At 29.7% G+C, this 23,164-nt stretch overlaps 1 protein-coding gene and 1 pseudogene across 1 annotated transcript; both read left to right on the top strand.

The window, feature by feature from the left end:
• The first annotated feature begins 12,293 nt into the window (after positions 1 to 12,293).
• LOC111276162 (G-type lectin S-receptor-like serine/threonine-protein kinase B120) lies at positions 12,294 to 15,947 on the top strand. The gene is made up of 7 exons (XM_089754484.1): positions 12,294 to 13,601; positions 13,696 to 13,845; positions 13,938 to 14,137; positions 14,223 to 14,433; positions 14,524 to 14,761; positions 14,885 to 15,032; positions 15,470 to 15,947. The coding sequence occupies exons 1-7, from the start codon at positions 12,389 to 12,391 to the stop codon at positions 15,773 to 15,775; spliced, it is 2,466 nt and encodes an 821-aa protein (XP_089610610.1). The 5' UTR covers positions 12,294 to 12,388; the 3' UTR covers positions 15,776 to 15,947.
• A 3,060-nt stretch (positions 15,948 to 19,007) lies between these two features.
• On the top strand, positions 19,008 to 19,943 carry LOC149511708 (G-type lectin S-receptor-like serine/threonine-protein kinase At2g19130 pseudogene; annotated as a pseudogene).
• The last annotated feature ends 3,221 nt before the right edge of the window (positions 19,944 to 23,164 follow it).

Below are 23,164 nucleotides of genomic sequence, written 5' to 3' on the forward strand. Positions count from 1 at the left end.
AAAAAATTATATGTATTATTAATACTCCTTTCTTTTCTTAAAAAAAAAAAAGAAATTTTTTTGGAGTGATTGGATTATTTTATATTAAAAAGGCGATTGATTCTTCTTGCAATCCAATTATCTTTTTTATGTATGCACCAAACATAAGATAATATAATAATTATCTTATTATATTTATATCTATCCACCAAACATATGTATTGATTAATTGGAAACAAATACGAAAGACTATAAAAAAAAATTCAAGTTTTTATAATTGATATGAAAATGAAACTGTTAATATATTCTAATACAGCTAATTATATACTTAGTAAATCATATTATATATGTGTAACTTAACTATTTTATAATAAATACCTAGTTTAATCTAAGATTGAAATAGTTTTTTCTTTTTTGGCATATGCATTTATTATATATTTCATTTAACTTTTTGGTCCATGATTAAAAAAAATACATTTTCTAGAAGAATGCTAAGATTGAATAAATTTAGTATACAATAAAATTTTTATATAAAAATCAATATGTCACCAATTAAAATTTAATAAGTAAACGGTGTCATTAAGTAACCTTTTTTTTTTTTTGAAATTGAAATTAACTTAATTATCAATCAAAACTAATTATAAGAAAAAAGGAAAAATGAAATGTGTCATACATTCTTTCATAGAAAACAAGTTATTAAAAATAAAATATAATTAATTTTATCATAATCAAATCAAATTAAGAATTTATGAAAAGAAAATTAATTTTTTATTTATTGGCATCTATGTAAAAGCTAAGTCAATTGAAAATATAAAAAAAATTTATTATATAAATATTTTAAAATTTAAAGCAAATTAAAATAATTAAATTTGAAGTACATAGACATTTATTCAAGACTAGAATAAACCATTGACATTGGATTTTTTTAGTCAAATGTTTATATTTTATATTTTTATATAAGATATCTTCATTTTTCATTTTCGCCTCACTATTACAAATATTTTATTAAAACACATATAGCATAATTAATTTTAATTAATTTTATCATTATATTATCTAATTTTATTGTTACAGTAACTAATATTATAATAATTATTTTTACAATTTTTCAAAATTAATTTTACCGTTCATCCAAATAAACCATAAATTGAATTACAATGCATAGTAACCATAAATTCAATAGCATATGAACATTCTTCTACCTAAATAATTCCTCCTTCCTTTCCGGTGCATGAGCAGAGGCTTCTATTTTACTCACTGGGGAAGCCATATATGCCAAACATAAATATGTATGGGCTATGTATATGCAAGTAATTGAAATTCAATCTTTTAAACAACTATGACTTTACAATTTCACATCCTTTAGAAAATAACTCAAATGATGGGTTGCAAGCATTTAACTCAAATGATAGGTTACCCAAATCCCAACCCAAGGAAAGTGTGATGTCCCCAATTTTATATTGGAAGAATTTGAGGATATGATATGATATATATGTTAAGATCTAAATTCAAATTAGTGAGGTATTTTTTGTGAGACAAAATTAGAAGATTTTTTTGAGTGAAAACAAATAATATCTCATAAGTTAGGCGTATGTATCCATAAATATTAGAGCAATCATTAGTAAAATGAAAAAATATTAGAGCGATCATTAGTAAAATGAAAACTAAGTGCTACATCGTGGGAGTCACCTATAGAATCTCGAAAGAGCTAAGTGTTATACGATGGAAGCCACATCTAGAATCTCAATATCTGGTGTAATTTTGGTTTAGTGGTTGAACTTGATGGGGATGTCAAGTTTTACTAGAGAAAGATTATGATGCCCCCAATATCATATTAGAATTATATGAGGATATGATATGAGATATATGTTGAGAACTAAATTAAAACTAGTGATATACTTTTTGTGAGATAAAATTATGAGATTTTCGGATAAAAGTAAACAATACTTTATAAGTTGAGTGCGATTCTTTATAGAAGAGATACCTATAAATATAGAAAACCACGCATAAGTGTCATGTGATATATGCTATAAGATAACGCTAACAAAGACTTGGATTTTTTAATTTACACTAGCATTATGCGATATCAACATCATGGACTATTGATATTTTGGTATAATTCTTGTTTAGAATATCATTCATAATAGATTAATCAAAAACAATAAAAGACTAGTATTCAAATTAATAAGGTGTCTTTTGTGGGATAAAACCATAAAACTTTTGGATTAAAGTGGACATTACCTTACAAGTTGAGTATGGATATTCATAGAAGGGATATAATAAATATGGAAAACCACGTTTGTGTGTCATATGATATTTGCTATAATATAAAGCTAACAAAGACTTGGATATTTTAGTTTGCACTAGCATTACGCTATATCTGCATCGTGGACTGTTGATTTTTTGGTATAATTTTTGTTTAGAATATCACTCATATTAGACCAATTAAAAAATAATAAAAGACTAGTATTCCTCTTGTTAGTCTAAATTGTCAATTTTGAAGTCACCTTTTCAATACCCAACTAATCTCCATGGACTTAAAATAGTATTTGGTATGTGGATACAGCAACATATGCTATAATACTAATTCCATATGCTGCTTTGGCAAATATGAGTTTGGCATTTGCTTCGGGTATTTGTCTTTCTCCACTTGTTTGTTAGCATTCATTTAGTTATATAACAATATAGCTTGAAGCTGAATATTCATTTTTGGACTCGAATACTATCAATCACGTATATATCTGTAGACCTACCACTAGATATAGTTTAAAGGAGTCGTCACTAATCTTTTTTTTATCTAAGTGTGATTGGCCACTTGATCAATCTGTCTTATTTAAAGAAGTTCCAATATTGACTTAGGTATCTTTAAATAATAGATTTTGATCCATGAAACTAAATTTTAGGTTCAAAAATATGGTTACACATGAGGAATGTTATAGCACCCTCTTAGTACCCATAAAAAGATGGTACTAGTTTGATTTCAAATTATCCAAGCCTTAAACATGTTTATAATTTACCAAAATATTGACTATTGAAAATTGATCTCAATATTACTCTAATAGTTTGGTAGCAATTTAAGATAATTTCTCACCTTAAGAGTATTCATGGAGACTAGTGTCCCACCTTGAAAAGGCTCTATTATTGGATTTATTAATGTATTTTGCCCAAAAAATAATTAGTAAAGTTCTCTAATAGTTTGATAGGATTTACTTGGATGCAGATCTCCTAATAATTTGATAAGATTTTATTGTAAAATATTTATAAAATTTTATTTTTGAGAAAATTCATTAAATTTTTCAATAGTTTGATAATATTTAACTTAAGATGCAATCCTCCAATAGTTTGATAGGATAAAATACAAAATACTTTATTAATAATTATTTTTATAATTAATTTATGAAATTCTCCAATAGTTTGGTAGAATCCATAAAATTTAAATTCATGAAAAATCTTCCAATAGTTTGGTAGGATTCATAAATGTACCTGAAAAAAAAAATTTAGATTGTTTTCTAGAAACAATAAAAATGAATTTTGCAAAAATATTTAAAAAAATTTACTCAATTTAAAATTAGTAAAATAATAAAATTAAAATTAAAATAAGAAAAATCTTTAAAAAATGAAATTGTTAAAATAAATGAAATTAAATTAAAAAAAAAACTGCAGTCGGTCGTGTTGGTCCATAGGTAGTGTACAAATCTTAAACAGGTTTATGCGAATTCTGGGCTGGCTGAAACAGCATCATTTACTGTAGGTATAAAAGCCAAAACACTTAGCCTTTCTTTAAAAGCCTTCGATTCTCTCACTTTAGCCAAAATTTGCTTTGACTTCTTTCTAGAAAACCCCATAGCAATCCACTGAAAATTGGGTAACTCACTAGTTTTTGAAAAATGTAGCCGAAATCTGACCAAAAAATTCAAACTCTGTAAAAAAATTCAACTAAAAAATCCATACCTTTAAACCAAAAACCTAGATATTTTAGATTTTCTTAGATTTTTTTTAGAAATTTAACCTAAACCCAAAAATTCAAACTTAAAACCTAGAATCATCAAACTTAAACCTAGAAGTTTAAACTCTTAATCCTAAAACTTCAAACCCTAGAAATTTCAAACCTAGAATCCTTAAACCCAAAAACTCAAAACCCAAAAATTTTCCCACAAATCCATCGTGTCTTTTTTGTGATCCTATGTCCAATTTATAGCCTGTCTTAGTAGAGATTTTAAGGCCTGAATAGAACTAATCCAGGCTTGAATCTTGGGATTAAATTCTGCTTGAATAGAATCAATCTAAGCTTGAATACTAGGATTGGATTTTGTCCAATGCAATTTAGGCTTAGGTTTGGCAAGTCTAATTGATTCAATTTTGAATTTAAAATCCTCTGATTGTGTAGATTAATTGCTTGATTCTAGGGAATTAACACGATTCCCTTTCTTTAATTTCCTTACTAAATGCAAATATAAAAAGAAAAGGAAAAAATAAAAATAAAATAATAATAGGATAATAATAAAAAAATGATAAATAAAATAAAATAAAAATTTGATTACAAAAATAAAATAAAAGTAAAAATAAAATAAAAGTTTGATTACACCTTGAACACAAACAGGTGTTTACAGTTGTCTTTCTTTACATATCCTTGTAAAATAGAGAAAATACAAAGATTTAAATATCCGTTTTGTCTAGACCGACAGTCAAATTAGTAAAATGATAAAAAAATTATAAAATAATAGTTAAATATGATTTAAAAATATTATTACCAACAGATTTACTAATAGATTTTTATTATTACCTACAGAATTTTATTATTACCAATTGATTTACCCATAAAAAAAAAAAAACTCATTATAGATGGATTGATCGACAAAAAATTTCATAGCTAACTACCAATGAAAAATTCCATAGGAAAATCAATCGTTTATAAATTATTGGTGAATGTTACCAATATATTTTTTGTTAATAATTACTGACGAATTTGAAGCATTACCTACGAAATAGCATTGTTGACACAGTTAGCACTAACAAAACTTTTTTGTTGGTAAAACTATTGCTAAAAGTATTACTAACGGATTTTAAACTTTTACCAATGAAAAATTCCTTCAATAAAGCTTAATTTTCTGATAGTGCTATTAACATTGAACAAATTATCAAAGCCCCTTTTACATGCAACATTCATGACTAGGTGAAAAATGTTCATTTGACTTCACAATTTCTATAACATAAATTTTTCTAACAATGGTCTTAAGCTACATTTTACAATTCCTACCATAATCATTATATATTTTTCATTCTATGCTAGATCTAAAAAGCTTTCTAATAAAAAAGTAAAAAAAAAAATTTGAACATTAAGAAGAAATGGTAAGTCACAATGGTAATGGCTTTGGCCTTAATACAACCTAAGATAGCTTGAACAAATTTGCATCATTCCTTCTCCCTTTTTGCTCCCCATTATCACCCCATCACTCTATCTTTTTTCAAACTTTCTCTCTATGACCCTTTAAGCTTTATCTCAAACCATCATATTCTGTTTTTTTAACTCAAATTAAAAAAAAAAAATCAATTGACAAAGATAAATGGAGGGATTTGTTTTTAGAGAAAAAGAAGAGAAAGTTAGAGAGAATATGGGTTTTTTTTTAGATAAAAAGGAGAAGGTTATAGACAAAAAGGGTTTGGTTTTTAGGTAAATAGGGAGACCGTTAAAGAGTAGAAAATTCATAAAGTAAAATAAAAGAGTAAAAATTCTTGTTAAAATTTAAAAAAAAAACTAGGTTTTAATTTTGTTGACATACTTCTTCATATTAAAATCATGAAAAAAATTAGACTTACCATTTGACACAACGTACATGTTTGTGAACCCAACCACAGGATATAAAAATTTTGAAAACTTGAGAAAAATAATGAGTCACCACCAACATTTTTTGTTAGGTGTGATTAACAATCTAAAAGGTTTATCTTTTTAATAAAACCAAAAAAGTGAATTTAAGGTTTATCAAAAAATATTTTTGATTTTTGAAAATAGAGTTGGGTTTGGGAGTATGTTATACATGAGGAATTATTAGCAACCCCATAATGCTCATTTTAAAAATGGTACCAATTAATCATGCATTATCATTGGTGTGGAATAAAAAAAAATGGTCTTATTTTAAAATTTAATAATAATTCCCTTCACTTTTGAAAAAAAAATTAATTTTATTAAAAACCTTTATTTAAAAATATTGTGAAAATATTTAGGTTAAAGAATTACTTTAAAAATTTTCAACATCTAGGTAGAATTTAAAAATAATTCTTTTCATCTAAAATTCAACATGACATTCTTTGAAAATGAAAATAAATTTTTTTATAGATGATAATTGTTGGTAACTCTTCAATTGTAATACTCATATAAAAAAAGATTATTGTTAAGTATTTTTACAAGTGAAAAAACTTTTAATAAATAGTTAGAAAGTTAAAGGACTTAATAATAAATAACTCAACTTTTACTAGGGTAAATTTATATTACTTGTTTGGTTAACAATTGATAAAAAAAAAAAAAAAAATGCTTATTTCTCTTTTCTTTTTTATATAAAATAGACAAGTTGAAGGATTTTGGTTGAAGGGTAACAACAAAATTTACAAGGAGAGTTGTCATCCAAAGGTAAGTAAATAACCTCCTGCAATTTTAGAGAAATAATTTTGATTGTTAAGTCTTGAAATTTAACTTGTAATAAAAAAATCCTAAAATTTTAAAAAATTCATTATCTTTCTTCAAGATTGGTTTGGGCAAATCATTTAGACTTTAATTTGTGTCTACTAAAATGTTGAGAAGGTTTAATAATGTGATTTTATGGTTGTAAAAATAGAAAACATAAATTGGATGGGGTTAGAAAGGAAAATTTTTATTTCGTATGAACCATAATATTTGTAGTGGTGGATTAAAATAATATTATGTATTAAGAGATAAAATATTACTATGATTATTATATATTGTTAGAAAGCTTATTGAGTCTATTTTTCAACTAAATAAGCGAAATTGAATTTTGAGTCTCATATGAATAAATATATATTTTTTATTAGAAGGTATAAATGCTATTTGGTAGCAACATATGGTGTGAATTTCAAAAATTATTATAATTAATCTATAAAGAATCATGAGATGGGCCATATATGCTTGGAAAGCTTACCACGTTTGTTTTTAACCTACAAAAAATATCTTAATTCTAAGTGGATATCTTAAGATATAATCATTTTAGTGAAAGGAGCTTAAGCTGTCAGTATTAGCTAATTAGGTAACCCTTATATAATTTAGTTGTTTTTAGTATATATGATCCTGAAATGGGTTGATTAATTTCTATTATATTGCAATGACCTTAAATAAGCCATTAATTATTTTGGAAAAAAATTAAGAGGTGAAATTGAAAGGAGATAAGTAGAATCTCACACTCTTTGTTTGTTTTCAAACATATATATATATATATATATGATTCTAAGGGAGTAAATATTTTGTTTCTTTATTTTCAATACATGAAAATAGGATCAAGCATATAATTATTTTTTGTTTTGCTATGTAAATGATGAATCATGTTTATGAATGAAATGAGAAAAGATTTATGCTTAAGTAACAATTTTATGATAGCTACAAAATTAATCATTGACACTAGAACTAGTTCTACAGTCCTGGCTAATGAGTTATAGTAGTTAGCATAGATATAGTCATATGACCTGGGCTAACAGGTTTTAGTAGTTAGCACAAGATCTTGGCCAGTGGGTTATAAGAGTTAACAATGATCATATGGATGAAATTATCAATACGACCAATATTATGAGTTATAACAATAACCGTAGCTAATGATGAACTAATAATTTATGATGATTTGTGATGATTTTAAAGATGATACATGATTTGTTTGATTATGAATTGAATGACAATATATTTTGTAATGATTTATGAATTGATATGTTTGATATTGACTTATGAATTTACAAAATACTTGACAAAATGATGATTTTTGAAATGTTTTGACATTATAATTTGATGGTTATTTTTGAATGATCTATATGGTATGTCTTAAAACAATGCTTAATCTAATAGGTGTTTCAGTCTATACTTACTGAGTTGTGGTTTGCTTATTCCCCTTTTACTTTTTCTTTATAGTAATATGAATGATAAGTAGACTTTATCTTATGAGGAGTGACAAGAATCTGAACATTGGACACATTATTTAGTGAATAGGATTTTATGAAATATTAATTTTTTTTAGTTGTATTACTCAATAATAACAATTTGGAGACTTGCTGTTTAGTTGTTTTATAGATATTAAAATTTCTTGAGGACGTTATTTTAGTTGAGAATTTTTCAATGATCATGAAAACAACTTCATATTATTTTGATATTTTACTTTAAGGTAATATGACCATGTTGCGATACGATCTTAAGGCATGACATGAAATGGTATCAAAGCCTTGATTTAAGACCTAGGAAAGAAAAGAAACCAAGATATAGTTAGTGTAAAATTTAAGTTATTAAATAAGTAAAATGCACATATAAACAAGGATAATCATATAATGAGCATTAGGATAATAATAACAATAACAACAACAACAACAATAATGAATGAACATTTAATGAATTGCAAGTGAAATAAATAACCTTAACAAATTAACATAGGAGACATGATAATACAATTAAAGTGAGCATCACAACGTGTAAACTATAGAACATGTAAAACGGGAAACAAATCTAGTATACAAAACACAATTTGAACAATCACAATAACCAAGGCTTTTACTAAAAGTGATGAATGAAAAGTCAAAGGGAAGAGTGCCACTTATTTTAAGACAACTGAAAGTCCTATTTTGTGGTTTTTAATACTTTGTTGTCATTTAAACACTCCCATCCTTCTATTTCTACGTACTTTTTAATTTTATAATGAAAGGCACTTCTTTCTTGATTAAGCATCACTTGGAGACAAAGGAAAAACCGCTTTGAACTTTCAAAAACAGCCTCTAATGCTAGGAACCGAAACTACTTCAAAAGCCACCAAATACTTTCTTATTTGTCATGCTTTGAAAAACTCATATATTTTGCCATAAAAGCTTCAAACTTTATATAAAAACTAAACCTAAGAGCTTAAGTCTTAAGCCAAAACCTCCTTAAATAGCCAATAAAAGGCTATATTCGAAAAACTAGTTTTTGAACACCAAAAGCTTTAAACTTTCAACACAACCATTGTGGGTAAAATCGGACATCATCCCTCAAACTATTTTTGAGCAAAGAAGAAAGAGAAAAAATAAGACTACTTGACCATAATTGAATCTTTCATGGAAGTTGGTTTTAAAACTAAAAAAATGAAAATAAGATTCAAGACAACTCTTATAGAAAGCCATGTAACTAAACCAAAACTAAACCTTTGAACTTTAAAACCTTTTCTTTTCATTCATGGAAAACGTTTAGATTTTGAAACCAAGCATCCATTTTTAACATGAAACCAGATAAAGGAAAAAACGAAAACCACAATTTTGAAGTTTCATCTATAAAGAAAAATAAGAGAATGATGAACAAAAGCTATCTTCCTTAAAACTCCTTTCTTTCACCTTTTTTTCTCCTTTCTTTTTATCATATTTTTTGCCTTTACCCCTCTATTTTTTTGCTTTGCTCCCTCCAACCAAGATTGCCTTTTGTTGCTTTAAAACTAGAAAAAAGAAACCCTCTAATAGCCTTTAGATCCAATCCTATCCAATGGCACAAAATCCTTTGACCTTTTTTATTAAGCTTGGTGGCCAAACTCACAATATTGACCATTAGATTAGTGTCTTTTAAAATCTAATGGTCTTCATTATTCACAGCATATTCTCTTGGCTATATGTATGGCAATCCCTTCATGGTATATGAAATAACCCCTTTATTAGCATTGTTAAGCTTTTTTACGTGGATTTCTTAAAAACCTATGACCCCATCCTTGTTTTTGTGATTTTAATGAATAAAAAATTATAAAATAATATGAAAACATGATCTTAAAGTTTTCGTGAAATCCAACCTCAACAAGGTTAAATTATGAAAATACCCTTAAAAAGGTATTTTAGTAATTTTACACCTTTCAAGGTGTAATCAAGGTTTTCAATGTGCCAAAAATTATGAAATAACATAAAAATATAATCTGAAAGTTTTTGTAAAAAAAAGACCTCAAAAAAGTCAAATTATGAAAATATCCTTAAAAGGTATTTTGGTAATTTAACACCTTTCAATGTATGATCAGGGTTTTTAATGTACCATAAATCATGAAATAATATAAAAATATGGTATGGAGTTTTTCCTGAAAATTCGACCTCGAAAATGTTAAATTACGAAAATGTCTCTAAAAGGTATTTTAGTAATTTTACATATTTTGAGGTGCGATCAAAGTTTTTAATACATTAAAAACCATTTAATGATATCAAAATATGATTTGGAATCTTTCATGAAAATTCGACCTCGAGAAGATCAAATTACAAAAATACCACAAATACATTTTGATCATTTTACCATTTTCGCGGTACAATCATGGACTTTTAGTGCATTAAAATAAGAAGAATATTAATCCTAAGCCTTGATAATCCCATTAGATTGTGAATTCCAAGGTTGACCCTAGTTCAACCAAGTTTGATTGATTTTGACTAAGTTTGATTACATGGCATTTAGGTCAAATTAATCCTAAATTCAATTTAAAAAATTTATTAATGTTGGATTCAAATTGAGCCAGATTTTAAAGGCCTCATAACTAGTTAAAATTTTTCAAACAAAATTAGGTGTCTATCCCATCATACATGTAGAAACCTTTCTTTACTCCAATTCTATGGCCAACATTTCATATCCCCAATTTTGTTTAGTCTCAGCTAAAATTTTCTTGAAAAAATAGAAGTGAAAAATTAAAAGAAGCACACATATAAATAGGAGTGACAAAAAAATGTGAAAAAAAATGAAATTTTTTGTATTTTTATTATTTTCCTTTCCCCTTCTCTATTTTTTTTATCCATTTTCTTTTCATTCTCTCTTCACTGATTAAAGAAACCAACAAAATATGTAAGTATCAATAGAGCCATAAAATCTTTGGTAGAAAACAAGAAAAAAAAGGTTAGAAAAGGAGAAACATTAAAAACCCACAAATTCGAGCTTTGATTCAAGCCCAAACCGTAAAATATTGAGTCTTTGAAGAATATAAAAAATTGAGTTGAGAGAAACAAATTTAAAAAAAAAAATGAAAATCTCAAGTTGAGATAAAGCAAAATCCTCAATAACTTTTTTTTGTAAACTAAAAAAACTCATTGTTAAAATTTTAAAAAAGCTAAAAAAAATTGAACAAAAAAAACATGACTTTGCAAATCGTATATACTTGATGAAGGCTCTCCGAACTACTTCTTTGTTTTAGTCAAAAGCAAGGAAGTGCAAAACCAAAAAATTGTAAGAACAGAAAATAGGGAAAGAAGAAAGAAAGCGAGTTTCCTCCCACCTTCTCCTGTCCATGCTTTCTCTTTATCAAATCAAAAGACTTTGTGCTTTCATATGGGCATGGGAAGTGGGAAAGAAATAGACGAGAAAAAAAAAAAAAAAAGAGCAATGAAGAGATACCGTGAGGATGGCTTTAGGACTTTGTGCTTTCACGCGGGCATGGGAAGTGAGAAAGAAATGAAAGGAAAAAGAATAAAAACAGCAATGAAGAGGTGTCACGTGATGGCTTTCGGAGAGGTCAATACTCAGTTGAGCAAAATTTATCTTCTAGATATAAAGATATAAAATAATAATAATAATAATAATAATAATAATAATAATAATAATAATAATAACAAGGCTTTATGAATCACATGTTTTGATTGATTTACCGAATCTTTACTACTAGTATACATTCAATTAAAGGAGACAAAATGGGAAAATAAGAAAATGTGAGGAAAGATAAAAACAGTACTGACCAAGTCAGATTGATGCAACCAGCAATGAAGGAGATAAGGTGTTAAAGCACAAAGTTAGTCAATGAAAATATGTACCCCTCTTAAAGTTAATGGATGTGTTAATGCAATTGAGACTCGAGAGGCCTTTAATATGGTGTGAGAGTTTTACTCAAACGTGAAAACAACTCGTCAAGAGTGTATTTTTGTTGATGGTTTCATATTACAAACGGTAAAAGTTATCAGATGAAATCATTGACTTGAAGTAAACTCTGGCAGGTTATGGCCCTCACCGATGATTAGAAAATTATGATTAATAGTATTTGTATTGACTTCTACTTTTCTATTATATGTAGCTTAACCAATGAAATTTCCTGTTGTTGATTATAACAGTAGCTTAGAAGGCGCTAAATGGAATATGAGGTGCCTGCTTGATCTCTCAGACATCTTAGAGTTCTTCCACAATCTCATTACTTAAACCATCATTTTTTTCCCATTCTAACCTCTTTCGGACAAAAAAAAAATGAGAAGTAGATTGGCTTCTCTTCTTAGCTTGCTGGCTTTCCTATGCCTTGCCTTCCATGCTATCAATGGTAATGATACCATTGAACAAGGTGATCCGATTGCATATCCGAATACAATCATATCAGCTGGGGGGAAATTCGAACTTGGATTCTTTTCCCCAGGAAATACCTCGAATTACTATGTTGGAATATGGCATAAAGTGTCTAACCGAAGTATCGTCTGGGTAGCAAACAGAGAACATCCCTTCCCTAGTAAATCTTTGATTCTTAGCATCAACGCTGAGGGAAAACTTGTGATTTCAGATGAAAGAATGCTCTACGTGGTGACAGACGTTACAACTAGCTCCAACACTTATGCCATCCTACTAGATTCAGGTAACCTTGTATTGCTCAATCGTAGTGGCTTGGAAGTTTTGTGGGAAAGTTTTTATGATACCACAAATACTATTTTGCCTGGGATGACTCTTCAACGTGATGATAGATTATTTGGATATAATTGGTCACTTGTGTCATGGAGAACTGCGGAGGATCCAGACCCTGGTTCTTTCTCTTTGGAACTAAAAGGTCCAGGCCCGGGATCGTTGACTATTAAGCAGGGTTCCAAAACATACTGGTCTGATACTCGAAATCTCTTTCGGCAAATAGATGTGTTTGGTTTGGGCTTTACTTGGAAATTTCCTGATATTTTTGGGATTTCACAGATAGTGCTGGATGAGTTTGGGCAGCTTAAGCTACAATCCTGGTCTGAAGATGACCAACGTTGGTATACGTTGGAGTCTTCTAAGTGTTCATATCATCGATGTGGCGTTTTCAGTATTTGCAACATCATTGCTGACATACCATGCCGCTGTTTGGTAGGTTTCAAACCCATTTCTTCCCATATTTCAATTGAGAATGGGACAAATACAGGTTGTGTGAGAAAAACCGACTTGCACTGCAGCACTGAAGGTCATGTTCAGAATGATGGGTTTCTTCTGATGTTTTATGTAGATTATCCAAGTGATGAGTATTTGTTAAATCTAATTAGGAATGCAGCTGATTGCAAGTCAGAGTGCTTGAAGAACTGTTCTTGCATTGCTTATGCTTATGATATAAAGCTTGGGTGTTTAATCTGGTATTCAGATTTGTTCGATCTGAAGCAACTTCCAGAAAATGATATTGATGGAAAAAGTTTTTATCTCAAGCTTGCAGCTTCTGAGCTAATTACAAATGGTAGGAAAAAAGTTACAGCTTGTTCTTTTCTCTACTTTAGGATGAAATGCAAGTGCAACAATACATTAACTTCATATTTGATTTTGTTTCATAGGCACAAGCCCAACAGATGGAACTACAAGAGATCAAAAGGTACAAAGAGACAACAGGCAGCTTTTGACAATTGTCATACTCACCTTATCTCTTTCAATGCTTGTTTTGGGCATTGGCATTTATTTTGTCAAAAAACAGCACCAATCTAGAGGTAAAACTTTTATCCCCTTTATATTCTACCAAGGCCATGAGTGGTGTCGTCCATATATAACACAGTAAGTTCATTTTCTCTGCATCATTCAGGGGAGGATTTGTTAAAATTTGATTTGGCTATGAGCCTAGCAGCTGATGACACAGACTTGAAGGAGGCCAATAAGCCTGGAACACACAGGAAAAACAAATCGAAACTCCAATTATTCAGTTTTGCAAGCGTTTCTGCTGCAACAGACAATTTTTCAGTCACAAATAAGCTTGGAGAGGGTGGCTTTGGACCTGTCTACAGGGTATGAACTTTTTTCCTTACTATTTCAGGATTCAGATAACTTTGTTAGGATGAAATTAAAACCAATGTAGGGCTCATCGTTTCAGGGTGTATTACTGAAAGGTGATGAGATAGCTGTTAAAAGGCTATCAAGAAGATCTGGACAAGGGTGGGAGGAGTTGAAAAATGAAGCAGTAGTCATAGCCCAGCTCCAACACAAGAATCTTGTCAGACTTCTAGGCTGCTGCGTCGAGAAAGATGAGAAGATACTAATTTATGAATACATGCCTAATAAAAGCCTGGATTTTTTCCTTTTTGGTTTGTACTTTTCTCAGATGTTTGAATCTGTTTTCAATCCTTTTCTAAGATCAGTGGAACATTAACTAGCATCTTCCTGATGTGCTACAGATTCTAGCAAACGTAGGATACTAACTTGGGAGACTCGGGCTCGGATCACTGAAGGCATTGCTCAGGGGCTACTGTATCTTCATCAATATTCTAGATTGCGGATTATTCACAGGGATTTGAAGGCCAGTAACATTCTGTTGGATAGCAACATGAATCCCAAGATTTCAGATTTTGGTATGGCAAGAATTTTCAGAGGGGAGGAATTACAAGCAAATACGAATCGCATTGTTGGGACTTAGTAAGTAAAAAAAAAAAAAAAACGGGAACCCCATATTATATGAACTCCGTGTATGTAATCAAAATCCATTTTGATTTAAGCTATACTTTTATTGACAACTTTTGAATTAACATTCACTTTCAGTGGTTACATGTCCCCTGAATATGCTTTGGAAGGCCTCCTTTCAGTGAAATCGGATGTTTTCAGCTTTGGAGTCTTGCTACTGGAGATTGTAAGTGGGAAGAAGAATACTGGTTTTTATCAGTCTAATTCTCTCCATCTTCTTGCCTACGTGAGTTTCTAAATTGCAATTAACAGTTCTACGCGTTGAATTCAAATTTTTCTGCAATTCAATTCAGGGTTCAAAGTTTTCTAATTAATGGTTCGAGAAATTGAGTTGCATTATGAGAGTGACCTATGTTAATCCAACCTTTCACTTTTCTTGAATTACCCATGTCCCATACAATCCGATGGAAATGACTATGGAGGTCCAGACCTTTGGGTCAAAACAGATAATACCTCAGGTTGAATGCAGTTTTTCACAAACCCTCAAAATATAAGAAAAAACTTGAAAAGCAATTGCACGTACATATGTCAAACGCTACTGTATCCAACACTCACTACCGAGTCCAAGACCAAGAATTTAGTGTTCTTGCAGCCATGATTTGCTCAAAGAAATTACAGCCTGTTCTCTTGACACATTATTATTGTTGTTTTCTGTGATTTAAGGCATGGAATTTGTGGACAAGCAACAGGGCATTGGACCTAATTGATCCAATGCTGGAGGAAGTGCCTACACAGATGGCTTTGAGAAATGTTAACATAGGGCTACTTTGCGTCCAGGAAAGTGCAGATGATAGACCAACCATGTCTGATGTAGTCTCGATGCTTAAAAATGAAAGCCTGGTCCTACCTTCTCCTAAACAACCAGCTTTCTTAAATGTAAGAAGTATGGTGAAGCAGAACTTGGTACAGGGCAGGTCAGAAGTTTGCTCTGTAAATGATGTAACATTTTCAGTCTTGGAAGCTCGGTAACATATTTAAGTTTCCTAAAGTGATAAGTTTTGCCATGTTTTTAGAGACTAAATGAAGTTTAGATTGCACTCTTTTTGTCTACTAATTTTTATTATACATTTGCATTCTGCACGTAGAAAAAGTTAACGTTGTATACTCGACTTTTACATTAAATTTAAAAGAAATAAAAGAAAATTTTAACATAAAACCATATTATGAAGATCATTTAGTTTCTTTAATTAGTTTTGATAAATGATTGTTTTATGTTATCGTCTTTATTTAGATGGTTTTAATTTAAACCTATAAAAGGAGCGCATTTAATCTAAGATTGAAATGATTTTTAATTTTGACATTTGCATTTATTATATATTTTCATTTAACTTGAATAATAATAATAATAATAATAATAATAAGTTTTATATAAAACAAATTTATAGTTGAACAAGTAATTATTTTGACTTTTATGCTTAAGTCATTAGTATAAGTTATTTCACAATCAACTTTTTGGACCGTGATTAAAAAAAGTGCATTTTCTTGAAGAATATTAACATTGAATAAATTTAGTCTAACACTAAAATTTTTTATATAAAAATCAATATGTCGCCAATTAAAATTTAGTAAATAAATGATGACATTAAGTAATTTTTTTTTTTTGAAATTGACTTTAAGTAACCTAATTATCAATCAAAACTAATTATAAGAAAAATGGAAAAATGAAGTGTGTCATATATTCTTTCAACAAAAACAAAGTTATTAGAAATAAAATTTAGTTAATTTTATCATAATCAAATCCAATTAAGAATTTATGGAAAGAAAATTAATTCTTTATTTATTAACATCTATGTCAAAGGTAAGTTAATTAAAAATATAAAAAAAATTATTGTATAAAATATTTTAAAATTTAAATCAAATCAAAATAATTAAATGTGAAATATACGACATTTATTCAAGACTATATATGTATAAAAAAAAAAAAAAAACCATTTACATTGAATCTTTTTAGTCCAACGTTTTGATTTTTATATTTTTAGATAAGATATCTTTATTTTTCCTTTTCACCCCATTGCTATTGTTATTTTATTATTCAAACACATACTATTCTATTAATTTTAATTAATTTTAGTGTTATACTACTTAATTTTATTATTACAATAACTAATAACATAATCACTTTTTTTTAATAATTTTATCAAAATCAATTTTACTATTCATCCAAATAAATTATAAATTGAATTACAATCTTTAGTAACCATAAATTTAATAGCATATGAACATTCTTCTACCTAATATAATTCCTTCTTCCTTTCCGGTGCAAGAGCTTCTATTTTACTCACTTGGGAAACCATATAAGCGAAACCTAAATGTACAGGCTATATGCAAGTAATTGAAATTCAATCTTCTAAATAACTATGACTATACAATTTCATATCCTTGAGAAATAACTCAAATGCAGGGTTGCAAGCAATTGAACCAAATCCCAGCACACGCATGTATGTCACATGATATATGCTACAAGATAAAGCTAACAAAGACTTTGCTTTTTTTTAATTTACATTGGTAAAAACTTAGATGGATAAAAAATTAGTTAATATTTAATTTAATAAAAAAAATATATCAATTAAGAAAAGTTTACATTAATAAGGACTTTAAAATTAATAAGCAAATAAATAAAATTAGTTAATATTTTAATTAATGAAAATCATTATTATAAAACAATTAATATTATAATTGTAAAAAATTATAGATCTCATTCATTATTTGCACTTTTAAATAGAAATATTCATGGACTAAGTCGGCTGGATTTAAACTAGGCTTATATTTGATATTAATAGTTTATTTACTTATCTAGATTCGAAATTTTGGTTCTCAAAATTTTTTTAAACTTGATCTAAATTAAAAAAAAATGTCAAACTCACTTATTATATTCAATTCACATATATATATAAATTAAAAATAAAAATAATATATTTATATATTTATATAATTTTTAATTTTAATTTACATATATATGAATTAATTTTATATAATTAACGTATATATAAAAATAAAAAAATTTATATATATATATAAATTCAAGCTGGGTTGAACCAAGCTCAAGTTTTTAATAATTTGTTCAAGACCTAACTTGAAATTTAAATTAATTTAAAAATTGTGTCAAAACTCGTTTAACAAATTTTAATTTTTTGTCTAAACCTTTTCAAAACTTGAAAAAGTATATGAATTTGGATAGATAATCTGACCCTTAAAATAGTATACTCTTAGAGTTATTCCTTTTATAATATCTTTTTTATTTTGAATTTCATGTTGGTGGAATCCATTGTTTTGTATCATATCATTTTCAACATTTTGCGCGTTAAATTGAATTTAATACCCAAATAAGGGGTAGACTTCTTGCTTGATAGAGTTATTGCAGAAAATCAATTTTCAAGCAAGTCGGTTTGTTCAATACGTAATTGAGAAAATTTCTTATTTGAATGTGATTGTAATTTTTATTTATTCAATTCCAGTTTGTCACAATCATGTTTTAGACTTATAAGCTAAGTTGTGCTCTCGACCTCATGCTAAGATATACCCACCCAAAAAAAAAAAAAAAAAAAAGTAAATCATGAATTGTACATAGACATAGAAAATATAGCTACATGCAATTCATTTGTTAATATCGTGGACTGTTGATATTTTGTATAATTCTTGTTTAGAATATCACTCATAATAGACCAATCAAAAACAATAAAAGACTAGTATTCTTGTTAGTCTAAATTGTCAATTTTCGAGTCATCTTTTCCATACCAAACTAATCTCCATGGACTTAGAATAGTATCTGATCAGTGGATACAACAAAACTAGCTCTAATACTGATTCCATATGCTGCTTTGGCAAATATGAGTTCGGCTTCTGCTTCAGGTATTTGTCTTTCCCCACTTGTTTCTTAGCAGTCATTTATTTATACAACAGTGCAGTTTGAAGTTGGATATTCATTTTTGGGTAGTAGTTTAAGCAAATAATTTGTTAGGGATAAAAGTTATAGCAAATAAGCTGGGATTTTTGTTGAAGTCTAAGGTTCTTCATTTACATGCTTGTGGAAATTTGATATTGCATCTGTATCTAATGCAACATGTTCAAACTCAGAACTACTAGGTAAAGCAGACTCTGATACCATGGTAGCTAATTGTATGAGCTAACTAAAAGTTCAAAGAAATTATTTGGGATCAAGCGGACAGTTCATAATTTCTCCAATACTTCATTTGGATTACTTATGGATAAGAAAATGATTTCAAAAACGCAATTTGTTTATCCTGTTCTCCTTCTGATGTTCTCATGCCACATCCTGAAATACAGTAATGCTGAAACGGACACAATCTCACGAGGGCAAAACCTCAGTTCCTCAGAAACTATAGTATCAGCTGGTCAAATGTTTGAACTAGGATTTTTTACCCCTGGCAATTCGATGAATTACTATGTGGCAATTTGGTACAAGAATATCTCGGAACCAACAGCTGTTTGGTTAGCAAACCGAGATTATCCCTCCACTGCTTCTGCAGTTCTCAGCATTAGTGTTGATGGGAACCTAGTGATTAGGCAAGATCGGATAATTTACATGGTGACAGATATAGCATCTAATGGAAATGTGAGTGCTACACTGTTGGATTCAGGAAACCTTGTTGTGAGAGATGAGAAATCTAATATCTTATGGCAGAGCTTCGATTTCCCTACGCACACTTTCTTGCCTGGGATGAAACTTGGATATGATAAACGGAATGGAAAATGTTGGTCATATGTCTCTTGGAAAAGTGCTAATGACCCTACTCATGGAAATTTCACCTTGAAAATGGATTCCAGCCAAGAAAAGCGGGTTAAGATCTTGAACGGTGATGAAATGTACTGGAGATCTAGGCCTTTGGAAGATGATACCAACATATTTGATTTCACACCGGAAATGAGATTGCACCTGTACAACTTTAGGTTTGTTTCTGAATTTGACATGACTTATCTCACTTACGATCTCTATAGGAAAGACATCATCAGCAGATTTACAATTGAGCCATCGGGACAGTTCAAACAATTTTTATGGATAGAAAATGAGTGGCATCCGTTCAACTCCCAACCTAGACAACTGTGTAACGTTTATGCTTACTGTGGGGCCAATGCAATGTGCACCAATGTTTCAACACCAGGTCTCTTTGATCTTTAGCCTTAACTTGTTGACACACTAGACATTGGGACACAAACTGATCTATGTCACATTTCATATTATTCCACCAAAAACTTCTTTTCAAATCTTTATACATCTTAGTGCCTCCAGGGTGTATAGTGAATCGAGATTTATGTGCTTCCTCCAAGATCTCTCGTTTTAGATCAAGATCATTTGGTACACACAATCTTTTCTAAAACGTAATGTGCCATCCTCGTGAAGATTAAACTCTGACCGCAAACCGTTCTGCACTTATGTCTTAATTTTGTCTAACTCACTATCTTTTCTTTGTGCAAATTTTATCTTTTCGATCAAAGTTGGTTGAACCACCAAACTAGCCATAACAACACCTTTTCCTTGTATAATCATCTCGATTTGCTGCATATCAAGTTTCTCCAACAATTTTGGTTGCAAAGTAAGCAAAGCAGCCATACTTCCAATAGACTTTCTACTAAGAGCATCAGCAATTACATTGGCTTTGCCCGGGTGATAATTGATGGTCAAATCATAATCTTTGATTAATTTCAACCATCTTCTCTATCTCATGTTCAACTCTTTCTACCTGAACAAATACTTTAAACTCTTATGGTCCGTATAAATTGCACAAGGCTCCTCATACAAATAATGTCTCAATATTTTCAAAGCAAACATAATGGCACGTAACTTTAAGTCATGAGTCAGATAATTCTGCTTGTAGGTTTTTAATTACCTAGAAGCATAAGCAATTACCCCATCATTCTGCATTAACACACAACCTAACCTCTTCTTGGAAGCATCACTATAAATGGTAAAACTACCAATATCAGAAGGTAAGGTAAGGATAGGTGCTGACACCAATTGTTGCTTTAGCTCTTGAAAACTCTGTTCACATTCTTTAGTCCATTCAAATTTTGCTCGCTTTTGAGTTAAACGAATCGATGGCACAGCAATTTGAGAAAACCCCTCAACAAATCTTCTATAATAACCTGTCAAGCCAATAAAACTTCTTACTTCTGTCACATTTGTCGAGCAAGGCCAATTCACCACTGCCTCAATCTTTTTTGGATCAACTGAAATCTCATCTTTAGAAATAACATGACCAAGAAAACTAACACTTGTCAACCAAAATTCACATTTGCTAAACTTTGCAAAGAATTGTTTATCCCGCAAAATCTGTAACACAATCCTCAAATGTTTCTCATGTTCCCCATCACTCTTAGAATAAACTAGAATGTTATCAATAAAAACAACAACAAATTGATCCAGATACTATTGAAAAATTCTATTCATCAAGTCCATGAATGCAGCAGCTGCATTTGCTAATCCAAAAGGCATAACCAAAAATTCATAATGGCCATACCTAGTTTAAAAAGTAGTCTTGGATACATCACCTGCCTTAATCTTCAACTGATGATATCCAGACCGTAAATCAATCTTTGAAAAAACCTTTGCTCCTTGTAACTGATCAAACAAATAATCAATTCGAGAAAGAGGATATTTGTTCTTCACAGTCACTATATTTAACTCCTTATAATCAATGCATAAGCGCAGACTCCCATCTTTCTTTTTAACAAACAATACAAGAACTCTCCAAGGTGACACACTAGGACGAATGAACTTTTTTTCTAATAGTTCTTGGAGTAGCACCTTTAATTCACGTAACTCAGATGGAGCCATGCGATAAGGAGGCTTAGATATTGGTCCAGTTCTAGGGATAAGATCGATTTCAAATTTAATTTCTCGATTAGGAGGTAAGCCAGGCAAGTCCTCAGGAAAGACATCGAGAAAATCTCTAACAATCGAAATATCTTCTAATCGTGAGCCTACATTCATTTGAGTGTCTTTCCCATAGGCGAGGTAGCCTAGACACCCTTTCTTTAGAGATTGCATGGCACTTGAGATCGACACAATCTAACACGGAAGGCTTAAATGGTGACCTTCATATATAAGTTCTGATTGTCCTGGACACTGAAACACTACTCTCTTTCTATAGCAATCAATAACTGCATGATTTATAGATAGCCAATTCATCCCTAAGATCACATCAAATTCTAGCATCTTTAATTGTACCAAGTCTGCTAGTAGTTCACAACCCCTTATATGTACAACATAATTCTTATAAATAATATCAACACACATAATTTTTCCCATAGAAGTAGCAACATATAAAAGCTCATTCAATTTCTTAGGTTCAATACTCAAAGATGTAGCAAACTTGACAGAAACAAAGCTATGAGAGGCACTGAAATCTAATAAAACATTAGCATGGACATGATTAATAGAAACAATACTTGTCACTACATTATCATTTGCATTAGCATCTTGGTGGGTCAAAGTGAAAACTCAAGCATTTCCCTTTTATGGTTGTTCTATTGGTTTAGCTTTAATAGCATCATTCTTCTTGTTTAGGCAATTTCAAGCAATATGCCTATATTTTCCATGTTCAAAGCAAATTTCTACTTTCCTAAAACATGGTCCAGAATGAAATCGCTCACAAAAATCATATTTCTCGAGCTTAATACCAGATTTCATCTCTCACTTCTTACCTATGTTTCCTTTAACATTCTTTTAGCATTTACTTTGATCTCTCTCAAACCTCGAGTGTTTCTTATCACCCCTCTCTTGTTCATATCTTTTCATGTCTGACTCAATCTTCAGTGCTCACTGTAACACATCTTTATACTATTAATTATGTGAGAAGACAAACAAGATCGAATACTTGGCTTCAACCCATGCTCGAATTGTATTGTCTTATTCTTATCTGAGTCAATGATGTGAGTACAGAAACGTCCCAACTCATTAAACTTGTTAGCATACTCCAGCACAAACATATCATGCTTTTGCTATAATTGCAAAATTCATTCTCCTTCTCTACTTTCACTGATTCTAGAAAATATTGATCAAAGAAAATCTCTTTAAACTTTTTCCAAGTCAGAGGCTTACCTGAATCTTCAAATGTGAGATTTATGGTATCCCACCAGTACTCAGCATTTCCTCTTAGTTGAATGATAGCCAAGCTCAATTTCAAATCTTCAGAGATATGCATTGCCTTAAAGAGTTTTTCTAACTCTTTAACCCAAGCTTCTGCAACTAAAGGATCAGGGCCGCTTTCAAACTGAGGTGGGTTGACCTTTCGAAATCGTTCATAAGTTGTCTCACATTGTTACAGATTCTCTTGTGTTTACTGTCGTTGTTGTATCAAATTAGACACCACCTGACACACTCCAACTAAATCATCCCGT

Source organism: Durio zibethinus, chromosome 25, assembly GCF_047325235.1.
Source record: "Durio zibethinus cultivar Kanyao isolate XHJ-2024 chromosome 25, ASM4732523v1, whole genome shotgun sequence".
Classification (NCBI taxonomy): domain Eukaryota; kingdom Viridiplantae; phylum Streptophyta; class Magnoliopsida; order Malvales; family Malvaceae; genus Durio; species Durio zibethinus.